At 39.4% G+C, this 18,696-nt stretch overlaps 1 protein-coding gene across 1 annotated transcript; it reads right to left on the reverse strand.

Annotated features, from left to right (window-relative positions):
* Positions 1–3,318: 3,318 nt before the first annotated feature.
* Positions 3,319–4,272, reverse strand: LOC107770514 (uncharacterized). Its single transcript, XM_016589834.2, has one exon. The coding sequence runs from the start codon at positions 4,270–4,272 to the stop codon at positions 3,319–3,321; it is 954 nt and encodes a 317-aa protein (XP_016445320.1).
* Between the last annotated feature and the right edge of the window lie 14,424 nt (positions 4,273–18,696).

Here is an 18,696-nt window from a genome sequence, read left to right on the forward strand (position 1 = left end):
CTGCTTCAGACACCAGTACATCACCAGATATAGAGTTCTCTACTGAGGCTTCAGCACCAGTGCCTCATCATTAAGTACATGAACCTAGCAGAAAATCTCTAAGAGTGTCTAAACCACCACTGTGGATGAAGGACTTTGTGGTTTCAACTCATAGGAAGTCCAACTGTTGTTATCCCATATCAAACTATGTGAGCTACAACAATATTTCTTCTTCCTACAGTGCTGCACTCAGTGCCTACTTATATATTATTGAACCACAGTCCTACAATGAAGTAGTTCAAAATCCTAAATGGATTGCTGCTATGAAGTTAGAAATTACAGCACTAGAGGAGAACAAGACTTGGAGCATTGTTGATTTTCCAGAAGGAAAGGTGCCTATTGGATACAAATGGGTTTTTAAAATCAAATATACAGCCTCATGAGCAGTAGAAAGATACAAAGAAAGTCTAGTGGCTAAAGGTTACAGTCAACAAGAAGGACTGGACTATACGAAAATTTTCTCCCCTGTGGCCAAGATGGTCACAGTCAGGTCAGTTATAGCAGTTGCACCAGCTAAGCATTGGCACATCTTTCAAATGGATGTGCACAATGCCTTTCTTCAAGGGGATTTGCTTGAAGAAGTGTACATGGACATCACACAAGGTTTTTCTACCCAGAGAGGGACATACAAAGTATGTCGATTATACAAATCATTATATGGCCTCAAACAGGTACCACGATAGTGGAGCAAGAAGCTAACTGATGCCTTGCTACAACTTGGTTTCACTCAAAGTTATTTTGATTACTCCTTATTCACTAAGAAAGTGCAGGACAGACCGGTGCTTGTCTTAGTCTATGTTGATGATCTTTTGATTACAGGGAGCTGTCCTCAGCTTATTATGCAGACTAGATGTGATCTGCAACTCAAGTTCAAGATGAAAGATCTTGGTGAGCTTAAGTTTTTCTTAGGCATTGAGTTTGCCAGATCAAGGGAGGGTATTATCATGAATCACAGAAAATATTCTCTAGAACTAATTGCTAAGCTGGGACTTGGAGGAGCTAAACCTGCTAGTGCTCCATTAGAGCACAATCAAAAGCTCACCTCTGCAGACTATGGCAACTTCATCAACACTCAAAGCACAGACAAAGACAATGCACATACAGATCATCTGCTACCTGATGCTAGCCAATATCAAAGGCTAGTAGGGAGACTTGTGTGTTTGACAATGACCAGAGCAGACATTGCCTTTGCTGTTCAGGTCCTTATCCAGTTTATGCATAAGCCCAAGCAATCTCATATGGAAGTTGCACTAAGGGTAGTAAGGTACATCAAGAGTGCACCTGGCCTAGGATTGATGATGCCCTCTGAAAGCTCTGGAAAACTAAGAGCCTACTATGACTCAGACTGGGGAGGCTGTGTGCAGACTAGAAAGTCTGTTATAGGCTATCTAGTGAAGTTTGGAAATGCCTTAGTCTCTTGGAAGTCAAAGAAGCAAGACACTGTGGCAAGGAGTTCTGCAAAAGCAGAGTTCAGAAGCATGGCTTCAGTAGTGGTTGAATTAACCTGGTTAACACGTCTATACAAAGAATTAGAAGTGTAGGTTGAAGTTCCTATTGATTTATACTGTGACAGCAAGGCTGCAATCTGGATTGCAGCCAACCCTATATTCCACGAACGCACAAAACACATTGACATGGATTGTCACTTTGTGAGAGAAAAAATTATTCAAGGTTTGGTAAAGACACACTATGTTTCTACAAAAGAAAAACAAGATGATCTATTGACCAAGAGTCTGGGAAAGCCACAACATGATTACCTACTATCCAAGCTGGGGTTGAAAGATGTGTTTCAACCATCAACTTGAGGGAGGGTGTTGAAGAATCGAGTATGAGCCAAAACAGTCAAGCAGCTCTTCCAGCTTATTCTGTTAGGCAGTTAGGACCTTAGGTGACAGCTGTTACCAGCTAAGTTAATAGAGGTAGTTAGTGGAAATTAGTTAGAGTTGGTTAGATGTACTTGTATATATACATAGCTTCTGTACAAAAGTTAGTAGCAAATTTCATTATATGAAATGAGTTCATTCTTTTCTGCTTTGCTTTCATTTCTTCTCTCTAACTCGATCAATTAGTTTTATAATTCAACAAATATATTGTTCAATTTTAGCAAGGGATTCTAGTCTTGCTAAATTTAGTGAGTAATAATCTCTTATTCTTCCTAAAAGGCTATATAGCTCCTCGCTAATTTTGAACTATTTAGGGAGATTGGTCCCGCACTAATAATATTCTAGTACCAATGTAGTTCTTCAACAATCTAACACCAAAACACAGGAAGCTGTTCGAACTCAATATTAGAGGTCGATACTCGTGCTACCCAATCTCAATTTCACATGTTAAATTATTAGTCTAGTTAGTGATTGGAAGAGGAGAGGCAAGTATGAATTTTAACTAGATTAAGAAATTACTTTTAAAGTATCTATTAGGAGGAGTTATGTCTGTTGAGAAATAATTATCTTAACAGATTCTAAAGGTATATATTATAAACACCTGCCATTTGCCTCCTAAATGTACACACACCGAATTTTATTTTACCAACAGTTTACTTCTCTTCTTGAACTCAAAATATTCCCACCGTATTATTAAAAAAATTCGACCTAGTTGTTGTACTTGTATTTCGTTTGACTTTACAAAATCTATCCATCACCAACATAGTGGGGGAAGAGTAGTAGGAAACGACCAAAATATGCTTTTCATAAAAATCAAATGCCTGTTTCTAACTAATTCCAGAATGATGTAGTTGACAATTGACACTTAGCAAGATTTGCATATCTAATTGTCATTATCCAAGACCAACCAACCAAGCTGTCGAAGTGAAAAAAAGAAAGAAGTAATTTAAGACTTTCAAAAATAAAAAGCTAAAATTAATGTACTGCACAAGCTACATTCATTTTCTTTATGAAAGAGAAATAACATTGGGTGACAAAGTATACACATTCAGAACAATTATACTCATCTCAATCAAAGAATTCAAACAAACACCACAAATCTTTCCTTTTATCTCCTATCGAATTGATAGTTTTGAAGGAATATACAGTAATTATAATAAAAAAGAGTGAAATTTTAAAAAAAAATGTAAACATGAAATAAATCACACATTATCAACATGCTTGTCGTTCCAACAAGACAAGTCTTAACATGGTAGAAAGTCCCATACTTTCACCATTATAATTCTTGACTTAGTTAAATTTTAGGTTCAACTCCTCTTGAGACCCAATGAAAGAAAAGAAAAGAAAAAAAACTTAAACAAAAAAGTGATTTTTTTTTGTACAAAGAGATCTCGCTCTAGAGAAAAATAAAACAATCCAAGGCAATAAGAGGATTGTTAATGTCCTCCATGAGAAAGGAGTCCAAATCGTGACTTGATTTCACTTCTCCAATTTCCATTTCATCGATCTTTGGAGAAACCTGAAGTGCATTTCTCATTTTTCCTTCACGTTTTGGAGTAATTGCTGGCTGATTATTATTGATATGGTTCTCTCTTCTCAAAGACGAGGATCTTGATAAAATATTCCCATTATTCCCTTTGGAAACAACCGATCTTCTAAACGAGCTGTCACCGTTCAAATTTGAGGGAAATCTTCGACTTGGAGATGGTGACTTAAGGGTTGTTCTATTAGGAAAATGATGATATGTAGAAGTAGCATTTAGAGTATTGTTACCAATATTTCCTCCCTTGAGTTGTTGATCAGGTTCTTTTCTAAAACTCTTTTGTCGAACTATTGTTGGCGAATTGGCACGTGGCCTTTTCTTAGGGGTTGTCGAATTGCACTCCCTTCGAGGACTAGGTGGTTTCGATAAAGAGGATGATGATGATGATGATCGCAACATGGTTGATGACATACTTTGAGTAACACAAGTAGTTCCTTTATTTATTTTCTTGATGTCAAGTATATGGTCGTGTTCTTGGGCACAAGATAATAAGAAGTCGTTCGAGAAAGAACGATCCTTGAAACAAGAGGATGAAGAGGAGGAAGATGACGACGACAAAGATGAAGATAATGTTGTGTTAGTCACAATAGAGGAAAACGAAGAAAGAGATACTGAAGAAGATGATGAAGAAGGAGAAGAAGAGACACGTTTTTGAATAGTTGAAGAAGAAGAAGGAAGAGAAATTTTTGGAGATATGGGAGCTTGTGAAATCACAAGCTTATCTCTAACACATTCATGGTTATCAAGGTGATTATCTTCTTCTTGGAAATCTTTTTGGGGGTTGCATTTACTAATGCAAGAACCCATAGTGGGAAAGGTAGGAGGAATTGAGAATTAGAAGAAGAATAGAATTGATGGGAAAATGTTTGAATGGTAAACGTTGATAAGTCTATTTTTATATGAATTAATACATTATATGAACGTGGAAAGCATATAGTTCAATATTGGGGAGGAGGGAAAAAGTGCAAAGGTGGAAGCTTTTGCTTTTCACCAAATATATTTGAATTATGTAGCCGGGTATAATGGATATCCGTTATATAACGGTTATATGAAGCAAAATGATGGGTTTTTTTCACTTTTCCTTTCTGCCTTTTGGAATGTGCAAATTGAAACCTTAACCAAGTTACTAGGTTGGCTTCTACTTTTAATTTGCAGGAGTCCGATTAGGAGAATATTGTTAATTTCTTATTGTATTTTGAATATTTTTACTTATTATTTTTTTCATTCACAAAGCTGCTACTCCTTACGTATTATATTTAATGACTCAGTTTGATTTTCCAAAGTCGAACTAACTCAATTTCTTGAGAGCCTACATCTAATTACTAGTTAACTTATTTGAATTACCTTCATTAGTAACACGCTCTAAGATCTTTTTAGTTTGAATTAGAGAATAATACATAATGTTGAAAAAATGTCGCCAAAGAGGCGAAGATTTACTAATATTTAATCCTTACAATTAAAAAAAATCTTACGGATATATTGAAATATTAATTTGATAATGTTTAAGTTTGAAAACTTTTAATTTTGTTTATCCGTAAAACTGTAAAATTGAATTTATACGTGGTTTATAGACAAGTGAATTAATTTGATCCTAAAATAATAGATGAATTAGACAAAAATATAAGACTTAGCCTTGTAATTAAATGATACAACAAATATCTTGATCCCGGGCGCAGAGCTTCCAGGGGCAATAAGAAGAGTATAAATAAGCTAGAAAGCAAAGTGTTATTGATCTTTTCATAGAATAATTTGTATGCTTGTTAAAGAATTCGTGTCCTTTACAATGATAATAAAGCTCACTATTTATAGTTGTACATAGAGAACAAGGTCCTAGGATCAAGCACATCTTTAATGACAATTATGAGTGCCATTGAAGAATGTGTAACGATAGGCAGTGAATGTCATATTCCTTGTGACGGGCAGTGTACTTAATGCTATAGAATATTCCTCATTAAATGCTACCGGGCGGTAGACATTTATTATATCTTTATGAGTATCATTCTCTCCAGTAACAGATGAGACTGTTGCCTCCGGATTCAACTACCTTCTATATTCGGCTCCACATGTCACTTTCTCATGTGATCATTTAATATAAACATATTTTACCTTATAAAGATAGTCCCCATACTTTTCGGTGGCATAACTTTGTGTCACCGGGAAGTTGGTAGAAACACCTTTTTTGACAAAAAATTCTCTGACCCCCTGTGAAAAATTTCTGACGGTTGATTAGACGCACGTCTCACTGCATTTAATGCCCCGAACACGCGTCATCCCATGATTTAGCATCACTTTTGCCCGTTATCGAGGTAATTATGGCCACATTTTTAGCCGTCTATACCTTTACTTATACGCATCAAATTTCATCATTTACACTTCATAATTCTCTAAACTTTCTAAAACTTTCTTTACTCAACTCGTACTTTGTCTTTAACCTTGCTTTAACTTTCTTCTTGAGAGAAAAATCTTCCTTCCTTTCTAATAAAAAATGGCCTCTTCTTCTAGAAACCCTAGTTCTTCAAAGAATAAAGGTAAAACTGATGATGATTCTCCTCATATAGTGAGCTCCATCATCCCATAGAATCTTGTCACTACTAAAGATTTTGAAGAGAAGTATCCTTCTACTCATCCGCGTACATGGGCCGTTAGCGTATACCATTCTTCCATCCGTACTTCCAGTATCCCTGCTGTGAAGGAAGACTGCCATTGTCAAGGTTTAGACATTATCGATCCCAACCTGGCGGAGCGGATAACCTTATCCAAGATGGGTTTTATGTATGTTTATACATAACTTCACTTTGGGACCATTTTCTCTGAGTGGAGAGCCTGACTCCATCATCGTGGAGTTCTGCATCCTCTACCAGGTGTGCTTGGCTCAAGTATGTCCTTCTGTGTGGAGGACAGTCGCTTGTCTTAGGCTCCTGTGCCAAGAGACAGGAGAAGAGCTAACCCTAGCTCGATTGATGAACATTTATTCCCCCAAGATCTTCCGTGGGGGAATGATAAATATTAGCAAGCACGACCACCATGCTCTTCTATCCAACATGGATGATGACAACGACCGTGGGTGGATGGAACAGTTTGTTTTAGTCGCCACAAGTGAAATCATCTCGGCCACGACTTCATCCTTTCTGGAATTATGGAACCGCACTCGTAAGTTTATAATTTTTTTTTCTTCCATTAAAAATCATTCCACATCATTATTGACCCTTCTTCTTTCGCTTATTTCAGCGACTCGGTGGGTACCACCAAGGGTTGAAGGCTTGGGATAGTGGGTCCAGAAAATTTTGGACGTTACTACGCCTGAGACCTGCACGTGGAAAGAACTGGCCCTTAAATACGGGTGGAAGGCCAAAAATCATGGTAAGTCAAACTCTTCTTGCTTTTAACTTTTCGTGTAAGGAAGTTGTTTAACCTTTCTCTCCTGTTGAATTCAGGTCTAACCCGGGGCTCAGTTGTCGTCCTCGGGGAGGACGTTTTGGCTAATCCTGTTGCTGTGGCAAGGCTGCTGCAGGAATCTTTTACACATACAGGTGTCTCCGGGCCTGCTTCTGGTGCGAGTGCTTCTTATAGAAGAACTCAAGCGCCGAGCGACTTCCCTCGTTGTTGAAACAATATATGCAATGTTCAACATGAGGAGAAAAACCTTGGAAGAGGCTAAAGAGGGTGTCATTGACTTTGATTCCGAAATCGCTAAAGCCCGTGAGCAGGAGTTAGCTGCTAAAAGGTCTTTCGGCCAGGCCTGATGCTTCCAATTCTTCTGGTTCCGGTTCTGAATTCTTGGGAACTGAAGAGGAACTGGAAGGCGATGATGCTAAAGTCCAAAATGACGAAGTCCAAGATATCAAACCGGCGGTGGATCTACCCACTTCTCTCTAGGGCGCGGATGCTTCTCTTCCTCCGAGTTCTGGAGATGCAATATCTTAGTTTTTGATTTTCTTTTCCAACTTTTGTACGTGTGCCGTTTGGCACATTTATTGTAAATAAAAACACTTTTTCGTTCAAGTATTGTATAAGTTTTCCTTTATGCGTATTTTTGTTTAAGTGTTTGTGCAAGTTTTACTATTTGCGTTTGATCATGCAAGCTTTCGGGTGTATTTTTCCTCGAAGGCATTTAGATTCCGGGCATAAGTTCATCTGAAACCAACCCTTTAACGTGAGGATTTTCATAAGAGAGGGCCCTCTTATGTTTACGGTGCTCTTGAAGAGGACATCTCTTGTTCATTACGACACTGACATTTGAAGTACTTGTTTAACTTTCAAATGATAAAATAAATTCATCGTTCAGACAAGAAACAAGATAGAAATAAAAGGACTTTACTTTATTCCTTTAATTTTCAAAAGTACATAAGCATTCGTTTTGCTAAAACGAAATTGTCATTTCTTGTGGCTAACTTGTACAACTTGTTTCTACGGGGTTGGTCGCACAGTCCCCGGTCTCTATGATACAACTATGCTTTTGGGTTTCGTATTTCGGTCGAAGCGGTAGTCGTTGTTGCCTTATCCTCATATCATCCCCCCCCCCCAGTGTTCGAATGTGAAAAATTCAAATTTGAATATTGGAAGTTTTACACCTTCGAAGATTCCACTAATGAATGGCTAGATAATCTTCAGTTCGGTAACAAACTTCACTTCCCCTTAGGAATTTATGCCATTGAGCTAAAGATTATCTAACAATCCCAGTGGCTTGCACTTGTGAACGGTCGGATAATCTTTGTTTAATAGCAAACTTAACTTCCCGGTAGGAACTTTGCTATCGAGCAAAAGACTATCTAACTGCTCCGGAGTGGTTCTTTGCTTATGTGCCTTGTCATTAAAAGGTCTTATTGTTTCTGTTGAATCTTTCGTAGTATGCTTTCCGTTGCTGCCTCGTTAAAAAACTTGCCAGAAAAACCCAATTGGGACAAAAACTAGACGAAGGGAAAAAACGTGCAGCACATACTTTTAGTACAGGTAATGTTCATCAGCAATAGTATCTCTTGAGGTATGCCACATTCCAGTTGCTTGGCGACTTTTCTCCATCTTGATTCTCCAACTTGTATGATCCTTTCCTGGTGACAGTTGAAACCCGGTAAGGGGCCTTCCCATGTTAGACCTAGCATCCCTGCATTGAGCTCTCGGATGTTCTGAGTCACTTTCCTTAAAACCAAGTCTTCCACTTTGAAATAACGGAGGTTGGCTCTTCGATTGTAATATCTTTCTATTCTCTACTTTTGGGCTGCCATCCTTATATGTGCCAAGTTCCTGCGTACATCGAGCAACTCCAAATTGACCAACATTGCTTCATTGTTTGTTTCTTTATTCGGCCGAAAATATGTTAGGGTAGGCTCCCCTACTTCCACTGGGATCAGCGCTTCTGTTCCGTATACAAGGGAGAAATGAGTGTCTCTCGTGCTTGCTTTGGCCATTGTTCGGTACGCCCATAATACACCTGGCAGTTCCTCAAGCCATTTACCTTTAACTGCTTCTAATCTCTTTTTGAGATTTTGTATAATCACGTTGTTCGTTGATTCTGCTTGACCTTTCGCGCTAGGGTGATAGGGTGAAGATGTGATCCTTTTGACTTTCAAGTTTTCAAGGAACTTTGTGACCTTTGCGCCTATAAATTGTGGCATGTTATCGTAGGCTATCTCTTTTGGTATCTCAAATCTACAAATTATGTTCTCCCACAAGAAATCCACCACTTCACGTTCACTGATCTTTTGATAAGGACCTACTTCAACCCACTTAGAAAAATAGTCAGTTAATATCAAAAGAAACCTTACCTTACCAGGGGCCGATAGTAGTTGTCCAACGATATCCATTCCCTACTTCATGAACGGCCATGGAGAAAAAACTGAGTGCAATGGTTCTGCTGGTTGATGTACCAACGGTGCGTAGCTTTGACACTTATCACATTTTTGAACATAAGCTTTGGCATCTTGTTCCATATGGGGCCAATAATATCCTGCCCTTACTAATTTTAGTACTAAGGAATCTGCGCGAGTGATTTCTGTAGATCCCTTCGTGGACTTCTCGCATAACATCGGGCTAGCGGGCCCGACATCAGGAGTCCAAACTCCTGATGTCGATTTTGACACCATCACTGCTTCTTTGGTTGCCAAAGGTAATAATCCCGGACTAAAATCAGCCACAAAGCCGGCCAAAACCTATGACTTAATCGCAGTCCAAAGTATATATTCTATGTCGAATTTGCTCATTTCGACAACCCACTTGGCCAACCTACCCGAAATTTTGGGTTTATGAAGGATATTTCGCAGGGTAAAGGTGGTCACCACAGTTATCAGGTGACATTAGAAGTAAGGCCTTAGCTTTCGAGCAGCGACTACGAGGGATAAGGCCAACTTCTCTAGATGTGGGTAGCGAGTTTCTGCTCCCGTTAAAAATCTACTAACGTAATAAATGGGAGATTGTGTACCTTCGTCCTCACAGACTAAGAAGGCTCTTACCGCTACCTCCAAGACTGCTAGGTAGATTAACAGGTTTTCGCCTTCCTTTAGTTTTGATAGTAACAAAGGGCTTGACAAATACCTTTTCAAATATCTCAAAGCCTGCTAACATTCCAGGGGTCCATTCAATGTTGTTCTTCTTTTTGAGTAGTGAGAAGAAATGATGGCATTTCTCTAAAGACCGGAAAACGGACCTACTTAAAGCGGTCAATCTCCCCGTGAGCCTTTGAACCCTTTTTACACTTGATAGCTGGTCCGGGATGTCTTTGATGGCTTTGATTTTATTGGGGTTAACCTCAATTCCCCTTTGTGACACCATGAATCCCAAGAACTTCCCATAGCTGACCCCGAACGCATACTTCTCGCGGTTAATCTTCATGTTATGCTTCCTTAAGATGTCAAAAGTTTCTTGCAAGTGCTTAAGGTGATCACCTATGTTCAAAGACTTAACAAGCATATCGTCTATGTAAACTTCCATGGTTTTCCGTATTTTCTTTTCAAACATTTCGTTCACGAGCTGTTGATAAGTGGCTCCAACGTTCTTTAGCCCGAAAGGCATCACATTATAGCAATATGTGCCGAAATGTGTTATGAACGAAGTTTATTCTTGATCCTCCTAGTTCATCTTAATTTGGTTGTACCTAGAGTAAGCATCAAGGAAAATCATTAACTCATACCTGGTTGTTGCATCAATCATTTGATCAATGTTCGGCAATGGGAACGAGTTTTTTGAGCACGCCTTATTTAAGTCCTTATAGTTACACACATGTGAAATTAATTCTTCTTCTTTGGAACTACTACTACGTTATCTAGCCAGTCTAGATATTTTACCTCTCGGATTGAACCGATATCAAGCAGGCGAGTTACCTCTCTTTTGACAAATTTATTTCTGGCCTGGGCAATAGGATATTTTTTCTATCTTACCGGAGGAATGCTGGGATCCAAGCTTAGCTTGTGTATGGTCACTTCCAGCGGGATACCTGTCATATCCGCATGCGATCACGCAAAACAATCGACTTATGAAATTCAATAAATCCAGACCTGAGTTCGGGGTGCAGTCCTGTCCCCAAGTAGAATTTCCTCTCTAAGAACTTTTCGAATAATGCAACTTGCTCAAGTTCTTCCACTGTGGACTTTGTTGCGTCCATCTCTTCTGGTACCTGGAAATACCTTTGCACCCGATAATATTCTCACGCTTCTTCCCCTTGGTTGACTCTGCTTAACTCAGGAACAAGCTTTGGTTCCTGTAATTGCTATGCTGCATGCTCCTTCCCTTTGCTACTGGAGACTGAAATTTCATTCATCTCCCTTGCTTCCGGTTGGTCACCTCTTATTTGTTTAATTCCCTCGAGAGTTGGGAATTTTAGCAACTAGTGATATGTCGATGGCACAACCTTCATCTCGTGCAAGCATGGTCTACCTAGGATAATATTGTAGCCCATATCGCCATCCACCACCTCGAAAAAGTTCGTCTTCATCACCCCTTCGGAATTCGTGGGCAGCAAGATCTATCCTCTGGTTGTCCGCTTCCTAGGTTGAACTCGACGAGGAGTTTTGTGGCCAGAATGATGCTTCCGGTGAGCTTGGCTTTCTCTTATACACTCCATTGTATAATATTGGCCGAACTTCCTGGATCCACTAGAACACGCTTAATTTTAAAATCTAATACATTTAAAGAGATTACCAATGCATCGTTGTGCGGTAGCATCAATCCATTTGTGTCTTCCTCTGTGAAAGTAACGTAGTCTTCAGCGACTTCTAGGAGCCTCTTGCTGTAGGTTACTGACACCTTCGTCTTTTTTGCCGTCGAGAATATAACCCCATTAATCTCGTTCCCCCTAAAAATCATGTTGATCGTCAGGCACAGGGAATCTTCTCCTGCTTTTGATGGTTCCGTATTGTCACAATTGCGACTGTAGTTGTTTTTAGCCCGGTCGCTTCAAAATTCCCTGAGATGGCCATTTTTCAGCAATTTCGCCACCACTTCGTGCAGGTGTCGCCAGTCCCCAGTCCGGTGACCATTTGTCCCGTGGTATTCGTACCACAATATTAGATCCCTCTGGCTAGGATCGCATCTCATTGGCTTCGGTAACCATGCATCTTTAATGTTCCTCATAGCCAACACCAACTCCACTACACTAACGTTGAAGTTATATTCTGAAAGTCTGGGGTTGGAAGAATCCCGAGAACCTGATGTTTCCTTGTCCTACAATGGCATGTTCTCTCGGCGGCGATCAGATCTCCTATCGGTAACGAACCTATCCACCGATCCAAAACCTCTGACGTGTCCTTCGGCCCGTTCATAGGGAAAAAATTGACTCCTAGAACACCGTCGATTTGTGTCAAATTTGTCTTTTGATTTCTCTTTATCCTTCTCTAGGTAACGACCCTTAACCGACATCGGGAAACCAAGATAATCATCCTCAATCCTTATCTTTTACTCGTACTGGTTGTGAACATCCACCCAAGTTGTCACCTGGAACTCAAGAAAACTTTCTTTCAACTTCCGGGAAGCCTCGAAACTTCTCGGATTCAGACCCTTTATGAATGCTTCAGCCACATATTCATCCGGAACGTCCGGTCGCAACATTCTTTCCTTCTGGAACCTGGGTACAAACTCCCGCCGCAACTCGGATAACACGACCCAAAATCCAACTAGTCTTGATGAAACCTAACCCAATCCGCCAGGTAAGCCAATTAACAACTATCTAATATAATGAGATTTATTAAGGAAAAGAAATGATAATATACTGCTTTTATACAAGAATTTATCAAAGAATGATAGTACAAATCATGAGCTTCTAAGATATAGAGTTTACAAAGCTGGTTTAAAATAAAATACACCATCTGTCTGAAATATACATGAATAGATCTGAAATACTAAAGCTACCAAGATCAAGAGGCAGCTATGACTGGAATGCAGGTATATATTCAGATCCGTCTCCCGTCGTATGCGGCTACATCAATATCCAACATCTACATGCAAGGTGCAGAAGTGTAGTATGAGTACAACCGACCCCATGTACTCAATAAGTAACAAACCTAACCTTAGGTTAAAAGTAGTGACGAGCTGGAACAAGGGTCAGAGTCCAACTCCAATAACCAGCAACAGTTCATAACAATATAATAAAGATGGTACAAGAAATAACTCAACTGATTCACAGTTATGGAAAATAGGCATGCTTTTCAAGTATAATAGTAGATCCCAGATCTTTCACCGAAAACCTCAAAAATATATGAATAAGTTTAAAAACTGCGATTTTCCCAAAAAAAAACCTTTAAACAATAAATAAGGTATTTCTTTTTCAGATAGCATGAGGAAAATACATCTTTATGCCTACATGTCAATATACAGGTGAAATCATGAATGTCACCAATACCGGGTAGTATGAGGAAATGCATCTCTATGCATGTATCTCAAGTACGCATGTGAAATGTAATGCATCTCAATGATGAACTCATGTACTCACACTCTCAGAGTACTCAATCTTACTGCACTATGCGGGGAGGTCCAACCCAGGGAAGATCCATCCCTCAATATAAATAGCAACTAACAGTCAGTCACACAGTACTGTATAGGGCCAATCCAGCCGAGGGAACTCCATCCCAATTATAAAAGTATAGGGCAACTCCATGCCCAGGGAACTCCATCCCAAATATGAATATATAGGGCAACTCCATGCCTAGGAAACTTCATCCTAAATATAATATCCACTGCGCTCACTGTGGGTATGCAGACCACGGAGGGGCTCCTTCAGCCCAAGCGCTATAAGCCAGGTCCATGCATAAATAAATAAAAACATGTTGCGGCTTGCAACCCGATCCCATAACATCCTCACAATCAGGCCCTCAGCCTCACTCAGTCATCAATATCTCCAGTCTCTCGGGCTCACAATGTCATAAAACTATCTCAAAATGATGATATGATATATCAATAAATGACAACAGAGACTGAGATATGATATGCAACGAATGAATTTGTCTGAGTATGAAATTACAATTTAAACATATAATTCGACAGTAGAAATGATCTCAATGGGTCCCAATAATACCAGCATTTGCCTAAGCATGATTTCTAACATGAATCACAACTCAGTTTCTCTAACACATGAAAAATACATGGAAAAATACAAGTTAATTAACTAACAACTCAACAGAATCGACTAAGTTTCAATTTCTACGGTGCACGCCCACACGCCCCTCACCTAGCATGTGCGTTACCTCCAAACACATCACATAACACGTATAATCAAGGTTCATACCCTCAGCTCCAAGTTTAGAAGTGTTACGTACCTCAAACAAGATAAATCCAATACCGAGTAAGCCAAGCGATGCTCCAAAAATGCCATCACATGCGTACCGACCTTCGAACGGCTCGAAACTAGCCAAAAGCAACTCAAATACATTAAATAATGCCAAACAAACCCAATCGATAAAGGTCGAATCTTTAGTCAAAAGCCCAAAATCAACCCAAAAGTTCAACCCGAGCCCACACCTTGAAACTCGATGAAACTTATAAAATCCAAGAACTCATTCAATTACGAGTCCAACCATACTAGTTTAACTCAAATCCGACTCCGAATCAATGTTCAAAACTCTCTATGAAACTTTAGGCTAAAACCTAATTTGTCTTTATAATTCATAATCGAATTACCAAAAACGAAGATAGAATCATGAAATATAATCAAAAGAGGGTAGAGAACACTTACCCCAATCCACGTGGTTAAAATCACTCCAAATATCGCCTCCATCCGAGCCCCAGATCTCAAAATATGATAATAGAACCAAAACCTCGATTTATAGGTTCTTCCCAGCAGTTATCGCATTTGCGAACCAAATTTCCGCTTTTGCGGACCTGCACATGCGGCCCAATATTCGCTTCTGTGAACAAACCAAACTCAACAGCCATCGCTTCTGCAGAACACCACTTTGCACCTCTACGCCCGCAGGTGAGGCTCTGCCATCGCACCTGCGCCATACCTCGCCCCTGCAATCTAAGTTCCGCTTTCAGTTTTGCTTCTACGGAACACCAACTCGTATCTGCGCGCCCGCAAGTGCGTCTCTGCCATCGCACCTGCATATCTGCGGAGCCCTACTGCCAGTTCCGTTTTTGCTCCTGTGACTCCTTTGTCGCTTCTACGACCATCGCACCTACGCAAACCAGCCGCATGTGCAATCACACTAGATCCTGCCACCATCAACTTTAGCCAAAAATGATCCAAACGATCCGAACCTCCTCTGAAACTCACCCAATCCCCTCGGGACCCGGTCTGAATATACCAACAGGTTCCATAACGTAACACGAACCTACTAGAGTCATCAAATCACACATAACAACATCGAAATGACGAATCACACCTTAAATCAAACTTAAATGAACTTTGAACTTTCAACTTCCAAAACTCGCATTGAAACATTGCAAATCAACTCGGAATGAACTCAAATTTTGCACACAAGTCCCAAATAACATAACGAAGCTATTACAATTTTCGAAACCACAATCCGAACCCGAAATCCATAAAGTCAACTCTCGGTCAAACTTATAAACTTTCCAAACCTTTAAATTTTCAACTTTCGCCAATTAATGTCGAATCCTTCTAAAATATCCTAATGCAAATCCAGGTATATACCCGAGTTCAAAATCACCATACAGACCTAGCGGAACCATCAAAACTCCATCCCGGGGTCAAATTCACAAAAGTTAAACTTAATCACCTCTTCCAACTTAAAGCTTCAATCATGAAATTTATTCTTCCAAATCTATTCCGAATAACCTGAAAATCAAAACCAACAATTTACACAAGTCATAATATATCATATGGATCTAATCTTACCCTCAAACTATGGAGCTAACTGCAATTGATCGAAACGACCGGTCTGGTCATTACATCAGATTCTCCTTCTGCAATCTTGAATATATCGGCCTTTCGGGCCTGTACCTTTCTGGTCCTGGCATGGGCCTTGATGAAAGAATATGCGAGCATCTTGAAGGAGTCTATGGAATGATTAGGCAAAAGTGAAAACCACATCAAGGCTCTCTTCGTGAGAGTCTCCCCGAATTTCTTCAGCAAAACTGACTCAATCTCGTGCAGAGCTAAATCGTTCCCCTTCACCGCCGTTGTATAGGTAGTGATATGCTCTTGAGGATCTGAAGTCCCATCATATTTCGGCACGTCTGGCATTTTAAACCACTTTGGGATCAATTCTGGTGCCACGCTTGGTTTGTACGACAATCGTGTGTACTTCTTTGAGTCCGGCCCTTTCAGCACTGGTGGTGCGCCCGAAATTTGATCAATGTGGGCGTGCACTTTCCTCATAAACCACATGAGTTCAATTTTGAATGGATCGCTCTTGTTATTGTGACCGGATCCGCTCCCCCGGCTCTATTAAAGCCCACCTCACCCCTCGGGGTGTTGTTGTCGACCCTCTGTGTTGTTTGATTTGTGGGAGCACCGGGAGGAACTGGACCTCGTCCATTCACGTTACTGGAAACACCCGATAATGTTTGCTTCAGCTCTGTCATAACCTTATCATGTCGTGTGAGATAGCCTAAAATGGCCTCTTGTTTCTCCTGCAAGACCCTTACTGCTTCGATGATGTGCTCTTCTTCAACATCATCAAGAGTCTCCTCTCGAACATGTCATAATTGTATGCCGTGGAGCAGCGTGGCCTCGTTCTCCTCACTGCGCGTATCACTGATTAAATCCTCCTACTGAAGCTGATTTCCTTGGCTCTCAAGGTTGTGTGTGTTGTTACCACCATTATCTGCCATTTTCTATTATTGTTTGCTAAGAACAAATAATCAAACGCGTTAGTAAAAAAGGCAAGGACCAACTTAATTACACAACTGTCTAAGACCCACGGTGAGTGCCAAACTGTTTACCCGTAAAATGGTACAGTTGAATTTATACGTGGTTTATAGACAAGTGAATTAATTTGATCCTACAATAATAGATGAATTAGACAAAAATGTAAGACTTAGCCTTGAAATTGAAATGATACAACATATATCTTGATCCCGGGCGCAGAGCTTTCGGAGGCAATAAGAACAGTATAAATAGGCTAGAAAGTAAAGTGTTATTGAGCATTTGATAGAATATATTGTATATTTGTTAGAGAATTCGTGTCCTTTACAATGATAATAGAGTTCACTATTTATAGTTGCATCTAGGGAACAAGGTCCTAGGATCAAGCCCCTCTTTAATGATAATTATGAGGGCCATTGAAGAATGCGTAATAGCAGGCAGTTAATGTCATATTTCTTGTAACGGACCACGTACTTAATGCCGTAGAATATTCCTTATTAAATGCTATCAGGTGATAGACATTTATTTTATCTTTATGAGTATCATTCTCTCCAGTAACAGAAGGGATCGTGTCCTCCGGATTCAACTACCTTCTGTCTTCGGCTCCATGCATCACTTTCTCATGCGATAATTTAATATAAACATATTTTAACCTATACAAATTTGTGGTTTGGTTGAAGAGGAAGTGATTCAGAAGCAAAATTAGATATTCTAAGGAGAAACAACAAGGTATTAATAAAAACAAAGTGTAGATAACAAATGAATTCTTCCACCAAAACAAAAAACAAATTAATTCTACTAAGTTATGTTGACTAAAGGCGTGTTTGGTATGAAGGAAAATATTTTCATATTTTCCTGGAAAATGAGTGATTTTATTACGTATTTTCCTTTGTTTGGTTGGTGAGTGAAAAACTTTTATCAGAAAATATTTTCTAGTGTTTGGTTAAAGAGTAGAAAATATTTTTTAGGAAAATAATTTTTTATGCTACTCTCCTCACCCTCCCCTCCTTCCCCAAGTCCCCATATTTCCTGTGCTCTCCTCCTCCCCCTCCCCCTCCCCCTCCCCCTCCCACCAAAATATCCAACGTTTGCGGGACTCTATTTTGTTCAAGAATTTAAGTATTCTTCTAAAAATTCACACAAACCCAAAGAAACTAATGTGCTACTTTACGTTTTTATGCAAAAATAACGTTGAAATTTATGATCCATAACTAAAAAGAAAATACTCTATTTCCAAAATATTTAAGCCAACCAAACATGAAAAAATTAGAAAATATTTTTTTCATACCAAACACTCCCTAAGAGGTTTCATGTTTAAACTATATCGAGATTTGAGTACATATTTGATGTGTACGCTAGAATTCAAAGTAGTAACCGCTAACTTGCCATAATATATTATGTTGTATCTTTTAGCGGTCGTTTGATACAATGGTGGGATATCCTAGAATATCTTATGGGGTGGGTCCGGTGGGATATCCCATGGAGTTAGTTATCCCACCTTTTATATGGGATAACTAATCCCACCATCTTACTATAAAAGTTGTCTCGGGCTTAGCTAATACCTCAAACCAAATATGAGATAAAGTTGATTACAAATTTTTAAAAAACATAATCCATATCTGTCACAACCCAAAATCCAACTAGTCGTGATGACACCTAACCTAACCCGCTAGGTAAGCCAATTAGCAACAATCCAATTCGAATGAGATTTTACTAAGAAAATAAATGAAGATATAACTGAACTTTTATATAATTTTTCAAGAACTGGTAGTACAAGTCATGAGCTTCTAATATTTAATGTTTACAAAGCTGGTATGAAATAAATTCATTATTTGTTCCTGAAATATACATAAACAGATTTATAAATCTAAAGCTACCAAGAACAAGATGCAGCTATAACCGGGACGCAAGTACATCATCAATGCTAGCTCCTGCCATACACGGCAACATCCGCTCCAAAATCTGCATGCAAGGTGTAG

The sequence above is a fragment of the Nicotiana tabacum genome, chromosome 12 (genome assembly GCF_000715075.1).
Source record: "Nicotiana tabacum cultivar K326 chromosome 12, ASM71507v2, whole genome shotgun sequence".
Taxonomy (NCBI): Eukaryota; Viridiplantae; Streptophyta; class Magnoliopsida; order Solanales; family Solanaceae; genus Nicotiana; species Nicotiana tabacum.